The 13704-nt window shown below is 46.8% G+C and overlaps 1 protein-coding gene across 1 annotated transcript in view; it reads right to left on the reverse strand.

The window, feature by feature from the left end:
- ILK (integrin linked kinase) overlaps window positions 1-13704 on the reverse strand; it is a 443090-nt gene that overhangs the window by 377491 nt on the left and 51895 nt on the right. Inside the window, exon 2 of the mRNA XM_069640469.1 lies at window positions 1458-1699. Within this exon, the coding sequence (XP_069496570.1) occupies window positions 1458-1546 (89 nt within the window). The 5' untranslated portion in view covers window positions 1547-1699. The remainder of the gene's footprint in view (window positions 1-1457; window positions 1700-13704) is intronic.

Here is a 13704-nt window from a genome sequence, read left to right on the forward strand (position 1 = left end):
AGCATAACTAAATTCATACATATCCTCACTGTCCTTATAAGGCATCCTCAAAGCCACTCCATGCCAGCCCTGGAAGTGTGATGCGCAGAACAGACCGAAAGGGATGCAATGTTCTCTGCAGTGGATGCATTGGCCAGCTGAGCAACCTTACTGGCTCATCGGGTCAGATAATGCCCATTGGTTTCCTAATTAGTTTGTATCTGACCCAGTTTTTTCTCCACACCCCACCAGAGTGGGGTGCGGGATCTGGAGATGGACCATCATGTCCCAGAGTCCAGAGGACGAAATGGAGCAGTAAGCACTCCCCTTCAAGAGCAGTGCTGGTAGACACAGGACTAACTATCCCATCCAAAATGCCCTCCAACAGACCACCGCCACCACCTCCCAAGCAGCTCAAGGCCTGCTCTTTGGGGTGAAAGACAGGTTTAGGTGGACTCTCAGAAGCCCTGCAATCAGTCGAGTCTCACCAAAGTTCCCTGCGACCACTGTGCAGTTTCTCTACTCCAACACATGTACCATTGTGTAAGATCCTGCATATATCTGCAGCGCTGCCCATCACGGCACTCCCCCGCCTTGGCACGCAAGCACCAAGCACAGTAACTTGGGGGCACTCCGTAGCTCAGAGCGGACCACCCACGACAGGAAACAAGCTCCTTCTAGCACAGCCCAAAGTTAATATGCCCAAGAGCCATGCACCCCTCCCCATTCATTTCCTTTTCATAATAACTACTCGGATCAGAATCATTCCTGTAAGTGTTTTACATTTTATGTTTATCATAAAAAAATACAGCAAGTATTTTAAAGAGTGTCAATTAGTGTACAATAATAGACACCCCTCCTCCCCCGTGGTTGACCAGAACTTCTACATTAATGAAGGTCGATTGAGAAGAAGAGTCTCCTCAACCGAAGAAAGTACAACAAACATGTTCCAAATGGTCAATTGAAAATGAATTGGGAGCAGCACGTGGCACTTGGGCATAGGAACTTTGGAGGTACTTTTTAAAGTCTCCTGGTTCGAGTGACATTACCAAACTCCATGCTTAACTCCTACTCCGTACTCCTACTTAGAAATCTGTGAACTGGTGGCGCAGAACCTCACGTTCAAACAAAAGGCAGCAGCTTAGAGACACCAGGACCCCCACATGCAGCCTAGCTTTCTTTACCTGGGGGAACGCATATTGCGGCACACGCAAGCATGTCAATTATGCAGTTCGCGGGGCAAGTCTCCTAGAATAAAACTTCCCAAACACTGTCCTGCAACCTCCGACAACGCAAAGACACATCCTATCAGCCTCGAGCAGAGGACATGACTAGTCAATCAGAAACAGAACCCTCAAGATAATGGGTAATGCATCCAGTGCTTTAGAAGCCTTGGGCCACAGCTAGTGTCTGGGGCGAGACCAGCACGGTCCACTAAAGCATGCAGCACAGAAAGGGGGTTAGCCCCAGCTTCTCACCCTTGGTTCAGGTCATTTTCCGTATTGTCCAGCCAGAGCCTGACCGCCACCGCATTCCCTTCCCGGCACTGCGTAAAGATGTCGTCCATTGTGGCTGTGTATACCCCGCCACCGCCGGTCCCGGTCCAAGCGGTCCTTTCCTATTGCAGGGTGTATCCGGGGGTCACTCGCACAGATAATCCAAGATCCTCAAGGGCGTGGTCTATAGAGAGCGGACCCCTCTCAGCACTAGGACCTCAGACCTAGGACAAAAGAAACAAACATTATCAAACAGTCAACTTAAAGGGGGTGGGACAAAAAGGGGGTGTCACATGAGCGAAGATAGGGTGGGGGAAAAGGTGTATTGACAACAACCATTGGGCCCAATGACCAACAACCAAATCCAGCAGAAGACAGCATCTTCGATCCAGTCCACTGTAGACGTGACGAGGGACTGAGATGTGCAGACAATTACAATGCAGCGGTTTGAAATTACATTACAGGAGGCCAACCTTCCTCAATGTTCCATCTGAAAACATACTCCATTTCCTACAACACTGAGACCTCTCACCATGCCCCTCCCAACACAAGTCCCACAAAGGTTCATTCGTTATTGCCTCTTCACACACTACCACCTCTCTTTTTTCCACCTTTGGTTCCTCATATCGTCCATTTGCCAGTGATGCTGAAATCTAATTTACCCCTGACCTTGCGTCTCCCATCAGCGGCTGCCCAATCGCCACTATATGGCACTGCGTTGCTCCATGCTTAAAAACCTCTACGATTTAAGTGATCTTTCTCAGCCTCCAATGCTTTGCCCCTTGTATATTCTGCCCACCCTGACCTCCTAACCACATCCCCAAAAGTGTGAAACCTGGGGGCTCTCTGAGAGTGACCTGAAACTTCAGTAGTTCATCAGCCCCACTGCTATGCCGGCAGGTTTATCCTCCTCATCCATAAAGTCCAGTGAGTCCCACCTCAAACTTTACAACAAAGCTCATGCACAGGTTTTCTGGCTCAGTCTTCTCCAGTGACCCCCCTCCTTTACTGCTCTCAAAAGAAGTTTGCTACCACTGCACTTTATAACCCACCACGACCTTAGACCACTTCCACACACTTATGCGAGTGGTGACGATGCACACAAGAATGACACCCCTTTCAATTCCTTTTCCTTCTTGTGTTTTAATGTATCCATGGGTTAAACCCTCCAACCGAAAAGTTATCTCCCACTAAGAAAGCATAAATTAGTTTTAAAAAAAAAGGATTAGCAGAGTTTGCTAATCAAAACTGTATTGATTAGCAAACATTTGATTAGCAATTTTCTACTCATTTATAATGACATCAAAAGATATTTGTTCCCAAGACATAAAATGAGCAACTATACAACATTTTTGTGTACCTCTGAAAGACCTTAGGATGTGACTGACTGAAATGTAAAGTTTAGCTGCATGACTGAACCCAAATAAATATTATAAAAAGGCGCTGAAAAAAGTTATCAGTGCAACGCTGTGTGTGGCTGGGTACCGTCAGTGTTGCACAAAGGAATGTCCCATATCCTGAATGCTAGACCCATCATTTTCTGTGTAAGGAGAAGTTCACAAGTTTTATAAATCAATGTGTTCACAATGTTATAGCTGGAAAATAAGTACTGTGGTGAATCGAGGCTTTTCCTCGACTCACACAGATAGCAGATCGCTGAATCTCTTTGGCAGCGAAGGGAAAGTAGCATCTGCTCAAGCTGGCAACATGCAGCAAGACGAACTGCAAGTATGGAGAATCACTTAACTGCAAGAAAAAGGCTTCAGCCTCCCTCACCAATGAATAACAGTGCAGCTGAAAGAGCGCAGTGATACCTCCCATGTAGAAGTCCAGGACTGTGGTAAATTGACCAAATTAAAGCAATAAAACACCACCAATGCATGGGGAAATAAAGTAAAACCTCCTTTCATGAAGCAAGAGGAACACAGAGCCATATCTACGCAGGAGGAGCAAACCAGATAAATTGGAGCAGAGCTCTTATGAGAACTAATTGAAATTTCTAATTGATCCAATTATTGTTCGAACAGACCAATTGGGAATGGCCTAACCTGGAAGGATAGGATGTAAGCACTACTTCCACCCATGGTGAAGCATGACAGTTCAGCTAATCAGTAGTTGGCTAGGGAGAGAATGGACTGAATAAAAGGAGAGCCAGTTCAGTTGCAAGTTGTCTCAGCTGGAGACTGGTTCCCTGTCTCGCTGGTTAAGGGAACGCAGTAGAGAAGAAGCCTGAAGCAGGGGAAGGCAGACTGCCTTGTGCCTGATAGCTGCCCTGCTGTGCTAAAGAGGGAAATCTGAGGTCCCAGCTGTACCCAGAGGGGAAGAAGAGGCTCACACACCTCTGATCCAGGAGCCAAGAGCAGCTGGAAGAAAGGCTGCCCATGCTAGCCCATGGAAGGGTCTAGGCAACCTAAATTACCCAGTGAAGAAGGGGCTGTGGGCAGCCCGATTACTCCGAGCGCAAGCGGTGAGCCCAGTGTGAAGGAGTCACTTAAGAGACTCAACGCCTTGCCCAGCGTGAAGATACCCCAAGAGAGGGGAACACAAATGAAGAGACCACAGAAGAGGGGGGAGAGATTGAAGACACCCTGGAATAGGGATGAAAGCGAAATACCCAGAGTGGAGTGAACAAGTGTGTGAACACCTGGAGGCAAACATACTCCAGATAAAGGTAAACAAGTGAAAACGACACCCAGAGGAATCAAGAGAGAGAGACTGAAATACCTCAAGTAAGATTTTATTTAGAAATACCTTTTGAACATTTAGCCATTACAGGGGCACCTGAAGAACTTTGAATCCTTTAGTCGTTAAGCCCTTTCGATGTATGTGTGTTAGTTGCCATGTGGTGGGCTGGTATCGGATTTGGGACTTTGTTTTGATTCATCCTGACAAGAATCTCTTGTCCTTGAATATTTGAGTTTTAAAATAGTGAACTTAGCACTTGTACAGAGAACGTAGAATATACATAGACCCAAAGAAACACACACTTGGAGTTATATCAAAAAAGTTATTTATTTTATATGCACAAGGAAAAGATACATCTTCAGATAAGTAAATACCATTTCAAAGATAAACAATAGAAAACCAATGCAATAATTCAGGTGAGTAAACTGCAGTGTAAAAACGTATACGGTTGATGAATGGAAGTAAAAACCATAGTTATAGTAATTCAGAATGTTCAACACCAACAATAGCAGGTAAGCACTTTCTAACCTTTAAATACTTCAGAGGCCTTAAGGCTTGAGCAGTCCATCCCTACCTAGGTACGAGTTCTTCAAAGTCATATTGGGGAGCAAAGTAGATAAGGTACAGCTATAGAAAAGGCAATGTTCCAGAGGATTCTTGAGGTACAAGTAACTGGCAAGCTTTTGTTGGTAAAGAAGGTTCAGGGAAGGCTCCATGAACGAGCACATGCCTTAGGCCTGGGTGAATGTTATGGGCGTTTAGCACTGAAATCAACACTCCAGCAGCAAAGGAGCAACAGAATGACTCCAGTTAAGTATTACTACGAGTACCACACTACCTGAGGAGCAATGAAGATTAAGCTGGGTGCCTTCATGATGTAGCAGTTGAAGACCCGGTCTCCTGTTCCTTGGTGGTAGTGATGAAAAGAGGGACTCTTCAAGGGTTTTCGCAGCAGTAGTCGAGAGAGGGGAGCCCCAGCAAAGGATTCCTCGTGCTCCAACGCTGATCTGTGGTCTTAGCACCTTCTCACAGACTCCAATGAAGAACGGTTACAGCCTGGTCGATTCTCCTAGCTTGCTCGGTCCTGCGCCCTGGTGAGAGGACTTTGAGGAGGGGAATATTGCCTTTGGCGGTCCGGAAGGAGTCCACCACAGTTTTGGGAGGATTTGTTTGTGGCAAGACGATACACTGCAAGATGGTTGCAGGTCCCAGGGTATTTATTGGCAGTTTGCAGCCTAGGAAGGTGGCAGGTTGTCGTGGGATGGCTCAAATTGCAGGTCATTTTAGGACTGATTATGCTCATCAGTCCAAGGGAGGAGGTTGTCCTCTCTGGAGCTTCCCTGTCAATTTCAAAACTGGGTCAGGACACAAAAGTCACTTCAGTAGGCTTCTCCGGTCACTAGAAGGTGCTGCAGGAGTCTGGTCGTCGTCTTCTTCGGATCTTCAGTTCCAGTGGTCGGCTCTCCATCAGCCGCAGGATCCTCGCCTTTTATCCAGGATCCCAGCCAATCAATACTCATGCCACATTCAAACTTTGGGGGGCAGCTGTCCTTTCAGGACAGCCACCCTCCTAGTTGGAACTGGTTCCAGGCTGGGCTGCTAGAAGACCAAGACCAGCAGAGTTTCGGGATCATCCCCTGCTTCCTGTCCTCACAGACACACTGGCGAGTTGGCGGGCATCTCAAAGGATTCCCGTCAGAGGCAAAACTCAAAGAAGAACCTCCCACCCAGCACAGCAGAAAGACCAAGAAAGGACAAGCAACCAAGAAATGGCGAAAGGTCACCATTTTGGGTCAATGATGACTCTTCTGTGCATTACTACGGCTGTGAACACAGTGAGGGTAGGAGAAATACACAAAAGTCGGTATAACACGTCCACTGCCATCAGGTAGTTAGGTATGCTTGTCACTAACAGAAATGTTGCAGGCGCAGTAAGGAAGGGGATAGTGTAACCCCTCAGCACTCCACATGAAGGTGCTGTGTTCAGATCTCCCAAAAAGAAAGGTAAGAAAGATACAAAATATCCCTCTATCCTCGGGAACATGTGCTCTCACAAGGGAACACAATTAAATAAAAAGGGAAGCCCAAAGATCTCCCTGCAAAAGTAAATTACAGAGGTTTTAGAAAAGATGAAGGAGAGAGCATGACTCTGTAAAATAAAGTACCAAAATAATGAACAAAGGTTCCCATTGTCAGAGCAAAAGAATGAGTGAGTGGGAAAAGGGCTCCTACTCACTCAGGAGAAAGAAAATCCAGGAGTCAGCAAAGCGTGCTGGGGACTCACAGGTAGGGGAGATTCGGCCCAAAAATGAAAAATCTCCCTATAAACGAATATATAATGCAATCATAATTGTAGAGCAAAAGTGCTCTGGATACTAAGTACAGTGTATGGTTTTGTGGTAGGGCTGTGGATGTACAGACTGGATGGAACTATGGATTGCCATTCATTACATAAGAGGAAAGAGTAAGACTACGCAGAGTGGATGGCACAACAAGCCAGGAACTGGGCAAAGTAGATAGAATACTGTAGTTGGTGGATTGCTCATTTTCAGAGTAGCTGGTATAAAGCAAATAGAATGCCAAGGAGTTTAAGATCAGCGTATGGGTTGAGCACTGGCTGCACAGATGCATGCAAGCAGCAGGTGACAGAACTAACTAGGTTTTCCATCAAAAGCAGTGTTCAACACATGCCAGTGAATATGAGGCATCTTTCCCTACAAAATAAAAATAAAGTTGACAATACATTTAGATACACTAGCCTAAACTTTATTGAAAAACCTGGAGCCAATCAGTGTTTTACAGTACAAATACTGAAATTATGCAACAACTTACATTGCACGTTTTTAAAAATAATACGGTTAACACCTAGTGGTCTTTGCCCAACATCACATAAGTATCATCTTGCTTACTTCTAGATTGTGATTATTTGAAATAGAAAGAGCTTTTCATGGCTAGAACTCCCACACAGTCCTTTGGCACTTAATGGAGCAGAGCACTGCAGCACACAATCCAGTAGCCCCCCTGAACGTGTAGTGAACAGAGAAAAGAGTGGGGAGAGTCCAGAGAGCAAGAGAGGAATGCAGGGAGAGCGGTGTTTTCACTCAAAAGGGTCATTTAAACATCGCTAGCTGTGCTACACAAGTGTCAATTTAATTAACAATTGTATTACAAATTGCTATGCAACAATTATTTTATGCTTTGAAATAACCACCCCCACACACACTACATAATCAAGTGCGCAACTGAACCATCCCACATCAAACTTGTGCTCTTGTTTTCCCTCTTTCGGGCCTCTTGCTCCCCATCACTAGAACTTTCTTCCCCCTGAAATGAAGGGCATTCGAACAATGATTGATTGCAAGACCGTGCAAAGCAACCAACTTTCTCTGAGGGGCACACAGTCATGACTTTGTAAAGAGCCAAAAATTGGGACTACTCCAGCCAACAATATGCATTTTTTATAGAGCTTCCTGGCAAAGCTTCCCCCTGCACTTGCACGTTCTGAACACTCCCAGGTGAACGTGCTCGCCTTGGAAGCAAGATGACACGGAGCAACACAAGTTCGATCCCTGGGTCCTCGCTTAGAAACCTCGGGTATTAAGTGCGTTATAGACAACCTATAATATAAAAAAGGCATAGTTGGTTCGTCTCTCCCTCCCTTTATTCCCATTAATGCAATTATTTATCGTTGCTGTATTACCTTCCTCTGTCCCCACCGGGCTTGCCCTGTTGGCGCTTTGAAACAGTTTTGCTAATTGTAAATGTGCCTAATAAGTGAACAATCAATAAAAATAAAAGACATTCGTTTCCAACAAAACCCCCGTTATCCTATCGCAGGCTGCAGGGCGCTACTCGGAGCGGTAAGAAGACTTGAGGGCACAGGGTCTACCTCTTCACCACTCAGAAAGCAGCTGTAGATGCATTTCCTAGTCCAGACGCCTACAATTGCCACCAGGCCAGGCCAGGCCAGGCCATGGTGAGGGGTCACTGTAGGGGAGGCCATAACCCGTACAGATCCCTCGTCTATACAGTGTACAGGAATCTTCCCCGGCTGGTGTCTGGCATTTCCAGAACCTAGCACAATACCTAGCTAGACTCCTGTGTTCCTCTTTAGTAATGCCACCATGGCTCCTCCTGCCACACACAGGCCTGCCCAAAGCAATGGGTGCTCCGCTGTGCAACATGGAGTAGCAGCTGTGAACGTACACATAAAGGGGGCTTCCTTGGCATCAGCTGAGGGAAGGTGACCCACCATGCACAGAAGATTGGCTGCAGTAAGAGTGCGCCGTTTCAGGCCAGTGCAGAGGTGGCACCAGTGCCACTTTGTGACGAATCACACAAGGGACCACATTTCGATCTTCCTGGGTGAATGAACTGAGAAATTCAGTAACTGAAGCCGTGCAAGAGTGCTTTTGGCATACTCGCTTGCCTGGGCAAAATCTTTCAAAGTAGCTCCTTTGCGTCGCAAACCTCAGGTCAGGTTTCAGTTGTTAGTTATGAACTTCTCATATCCCAAATCGGTCCAAATCTCCCTTCCGAGCTGTGCATCTGCAGGAATGTGCAGAAAACTGGGGTTCAGGGCAGAGACCCATAGTAAGAAACCGTAGAGGGGCAATGCCGCTATTCTTGACACAACATGCAATGAATATTCTGTTTAATTATGTGTGAATATTCGAACCTGCCTAATATATCATTACCAGTTATCCCATGACCCCTTAAACTGATCACCACATCACCCTTCATTATGCCCAGTTGGCACATTAGAGATTTCCAGTGTACCCACCAACATGTAGGAAGTTTACATCATGCCCACCAAGCTGCTTCTAGTTTCTTTTTAGCTCCACATCATGGGCTTTTTCCATTATGTTCACTTAACCCCTCATTGTTCAGCCTTAACTTCACCCTCAGTTTAATCTTGCGAGGTTAGGAAAAACCGAGGACAATGCTCGCCATGGTGCTCTCGGAGTTAGAGGAGTCGCGGGGCGGCAACCAGCGGAGTATACAACAGTCACACCACTGCCCTCCAACAGGGTGTAAGTATATTGACCGGCAAGAGGGAGGAACGGTCAGGCCCAACCATCAGTCAATGCAGACAAGTCTGAAAGAAGCCTCGGACAGTAAGTGTGCATTACCCGCCCCATCACCAGAGACAGGGGCTCACTGTGCACAAGCCAAAGTGAGGAGCAGTGACGCAGGTGAGCTGGTCACAAAGGACTTAAGGTAACTGCACTGGAAGCACTGGCCTTGCACTCGTACACATCCTTCCAATGCAACAGGCCAAAGACCAGTGAAACTGGCTTTAAAACATGCAATTCGTGGCAGCAGCAGAAGTAAAACAGATACAAATAAAATAAAGTACAATTAAAGCCATCGTACACACACACACATCTTGACCCATCTCGGCGCACATCCCCATTCCTTTTCTTCTTGTATCCATACTCTCCCGGGCATGACTTCTCAACACAACACCCTTCCCCTCACCCTCCCATCCACTCGCTCTACTTCACCTTATTGCATTTATTTTATTTGTTACACACCCAGACCCTGGGGTATCACGGCGTAGTTACATATCTACAGCTTATTGTCATTGAATAAAACATTTAAACAGTGAACAGAATATGATGAGCCAGAAAAGCATGCAATACATTCATTGACAATTTACAGTCGTGTTAGAAGGAAAGAGGAGTGGTCTAGTGGACTGCTAGTGTTGGTTAAATAGCCATGTTTTTAGCTTCTTAAAGTCAGTGAGCGAGGTCTCTTTCTTGATGAGGAGGGGGAGGGGGTTCCAATGTTTAGGTGCCAGGACCGGGAAGCTGCTGCCACCCGCTTTGGTGGTTTTGTAGCGCGGAGGCACCAGGAGAAGATTGTCATTAGACCTCAGTGATCTAATGGATTCTTCTTTCTGTATGGCTTTGTTGAGGTAGAGTGGGGCTTTTTTTTTAGCAAGACATTTGTAGGTAATGCAGAGTGTTTTAAAGATAATTCTAGCCTTAATGGGTAACCAGTGGGCATCCTTTCTAGTCTTGGTGATCTGATCAAACTTTCTTATCCCTAATGCGGCCCTTAGGACTTTGTTTTGCATGAGCTGCAGTTTGGTGAGATTGGGTATGGAAGCACACCTAGCAGTAGCACATTGCAATAATCCAATTTAGATAATACCAAGGCCCTGGCCAGAGTAAGGCAGTTAGTAGGGGTCAGAAATTGTCGACTTAGACCGATAAGTTTGGATGTATACGCCATGGATGAGGAAAGCGTAGTAACATGTTTGGTCATGGTGAGATTAGCGTCTAGGTATACTCCTAGAGTTTTAACTTGATTTAGTACCGGGATCAGAGTACCGTCGATACTGATCAAAGAGTAGTCTGGATGGAGGGCAGCTATTTTAGGGGGGGGATCCCACAATGAGTACTTCAGTCCTCTAATCGTTAAGACAAAGACTGTTCAGTGCCATCCAATTTTGGATGATGACGTATATTTTATTAATGGTTGCAGTGTCCTGGTCATAGTTGCCTGAAATGGGTATGAGGATCTGGGTGTCATCTGCAAAATTAGTGTAGATGACACCCATATCGTCTAACGCTGAGAAGAGGAGCTTTGTGTAGGCATTGTATAGAGTGGGAGAAAGACAGGAGCCTTGGGGTACTCCGATGGGGACTGGGATGGGATCAGCCGCTTCTTTGTTTATGGTGACTCTGAAGGTACGATCTGCTAGGAAAGATCTCACCCACAATGTGGCATCATTGGAGAAATTGAAGTCCTTGGCGAGTGACGAACAAAGTTTGTTATGGTCAACAAGGTCAAATGCCGCGGAGAGATCCAACAGCAGGAGTATGCAGAGTTTTCCTGAATCTCTGATAGTGTCCATCTGGATGTTGAGATCCAGGAGCTGTCGTAAATCTCCCCCCGTCTCACCTGTGATCGGGATCTCCCTTGTTCAGCCGCAGGACTCTTCCTGTGGATGGTTCGGGTCTTGAATAGGCTCGCCCGAGCCTCGTCAGGTTGCAGGACGCGTTCAGAGTTCCGGGAAGTTCGTGGTTCCAGGGTATCCAGGATAGCGATGAACGAGTAAGAAGGGGAGGAAATCCAGGAACAGGATAAAAGGCAAGGAAGGAAGAGGATAAAAGGAAACCAATGTAGAGAGTAAACACACGTCGGGTCACTAACGAAGATAGGGGCGTGACCAATTTATAGTACGTGCCACGACATGAAAGCTAGTGCGTAGTACGGAGCTTGGTACGTGGGAGGTACAAGGAGTACAAGCCCTTCGTGACAATGACCATGAGGTCCAGAAGGGGCAATTTCGCCGGGTCATGACATGAGCGCGGTTTCCGTGCTATGATTGGGCCTAAAGCTCCATTGTCTAGTTCCAAGGAGTTGGTGCTGTTCAAGATGAGTTTGGATTTGCGTGTATGCTATCTTATCTATGATTTTAAGTAAGAAAGGGACTGTAGTTATTGGATGGTAATTGGCCCGTATTGTGGGGTCCAATGTGGGTTTTTTGAGCAGTGGGATGACCCAGGCTTCTTTGATGCTGGCAGGGACTGTGTTGGTGTTAAGGGAAGAGTTAACAAAGTCAGTGATGGTAGGTGAAAGGGATGCTGCGCATGTTTTGACTAGTTTAACTGGGACACTATCCCCTTTACAATTAGAGGCTTTTAGCTTGAGAATAGTGTCAAGCACTAGTTCTTGAGTGACTGGGGCGAAGTGGAATGGGGAGCTTGCATTGTTATTGGGAATGATGATTGGATGTGGATAGTTTTTTGTCAGCTAATAATTTTTTAGCAGTGATTTTGTTTGGTAGCAGGGCGATTTTAGAGGCAAGAGCATCTTGTATGGTAGTGCACCATTCTTTGCTAGAGTTGGCAGGCGTTGCGGTGGGTACAGGATTTTCTAATTCTCCGAGGATGGTAAAGACTTCTTTGGCATCTGATGCTGCGTTGGTAATGCGCAAGTTGTAGGTGTTTGCTTTATGGGATATGATGGCTGTTTTATAGATTCCGTTTGCGTCCTTAAAGGCTTTGGCAGAGTCAGGGGTGGGATGTTTATTGTCGATGTGTTCCTTGCTCACAAAACACTCCCTGGCCACCTATTGAACTGCAAACATCATCTAAACCCCCAGTCTACCTCTTGGCTTCTCTCATCTCTGCCTTCTTCCAATCTTCGACCCCCACAACTCTTTGTTGGGCTCTAGAACTCCCAAATCGCACACGTACTTACTGATCATGGACCACTTCAACTAAGCAAGGTGGAGGGGTTGGCCTAATGGTCAGCAAGGTGCCCATTCAAAAGCCGTGAATTTCTCGCTTGCACAAATTGCCATTCAAATCCTTGCTTCCCCATACTTACTCTTACCATCAACTGCACTTCAACAACTACTTCCATCACCACCAATAGCTCTTATGGGAGACCAAACCTCCTTCATTGCATAGCACTACTCGGAGCGTCAAGAAGACTTGAGGGCACAGGGTCTACCTCTTCACTGCCTCAATCTGGACTCCAATGTCTGACCTCTCTCGAGCCTCCCACAACACACACACAAACACGATAGTACCCTGGATCTCTTCCCTGTGCTCTCCTCTCACCTGGGCCCTCAGAGCGTGCGTAGCATTGAGCCACTCATGGCCTCTTCCATTGTAATTTCAGATCTGTGTGTTAACTCCCCTGCGCAGACTTTCACACCATCACCCTTAAAACTGCCTCTCCCGAGACGAGTCAACTCAAGGCGAGCAGGGTTTAGTCTATGCCACTGCCAGATATCCCTCACCCAGTCACACCACGCCTCCTACAAAGAATGAGTTTCAACTTCTACTAAAGCCTTGGATGCAGCCGCTAAGTCCAGCAGCTATACTAAAATCTAGACTGGACCCTTGCAAACTCTCCATTACCCTTCAGTCAATATTCACACCCTCGTCTCCCTGCCCTCTTTTCATGCACACCACACTTCATAGATACCTTATTCCTGCCTTAACTCTCACCATCACTGCACCAAAACTAGCCACCATTCTTCAGGTGGCCAATCCATCCTGTGGACCCCTCTACACAGCAACCAAGGAACTCTCACCTCGCATACACCACCTGGACCTTTCCTGCCTGCTGCAGAGTAGCTATCACACATCCTATAACAAAGTGCACTGCGAGCAGCCCCGCTAACTACAGTCTCGACTCCCTTCATCACTGCTGATTGGTCTGGCACCACTAGTGCTCATCCGGATCACCAGATACCTGGGAGGTCAATGAACCCTGCAACACCCTCATCCGGATCACCAGATACCTGGGAGGTCAATGAACCCTGCAACACGGGGCTCGGTATCAGCACGCATGGAGTGAGGACTGCTCTCCACAAAGCTCCTGCCCATGATCCTGAAGCGCGAACAATCGCGGCCAAAATAATGCACTTCTGACGCTGAAACTCAGCTGAGCCATAGGTGAACCACCTCTGGGGGACCAGCGAAAATACCGGAGAAAATCGGAGCGGATAACGCCGAGAACGAAGCGTCCTGAAACTCCCCCCCAAGACGTCCAAGATGGCGGCCGGACCATAGGA

The sequence above is a fragment of the Ambystoma mexicanum genome, chromosome 7q (genome assembly GCF_040938575.1).
Source record: "Ambystoma mexicanum isolate Mex_15411 chromosome 7q, UKY_AmexF1_1, whole genome shotgun sequence".
Lineage (NCBI taxonomy): Eukaryota > Metazoa > Chordata > Amphibia > Caudata > Ambystomatidae > Ambystoma > Ambystoma mexicanum.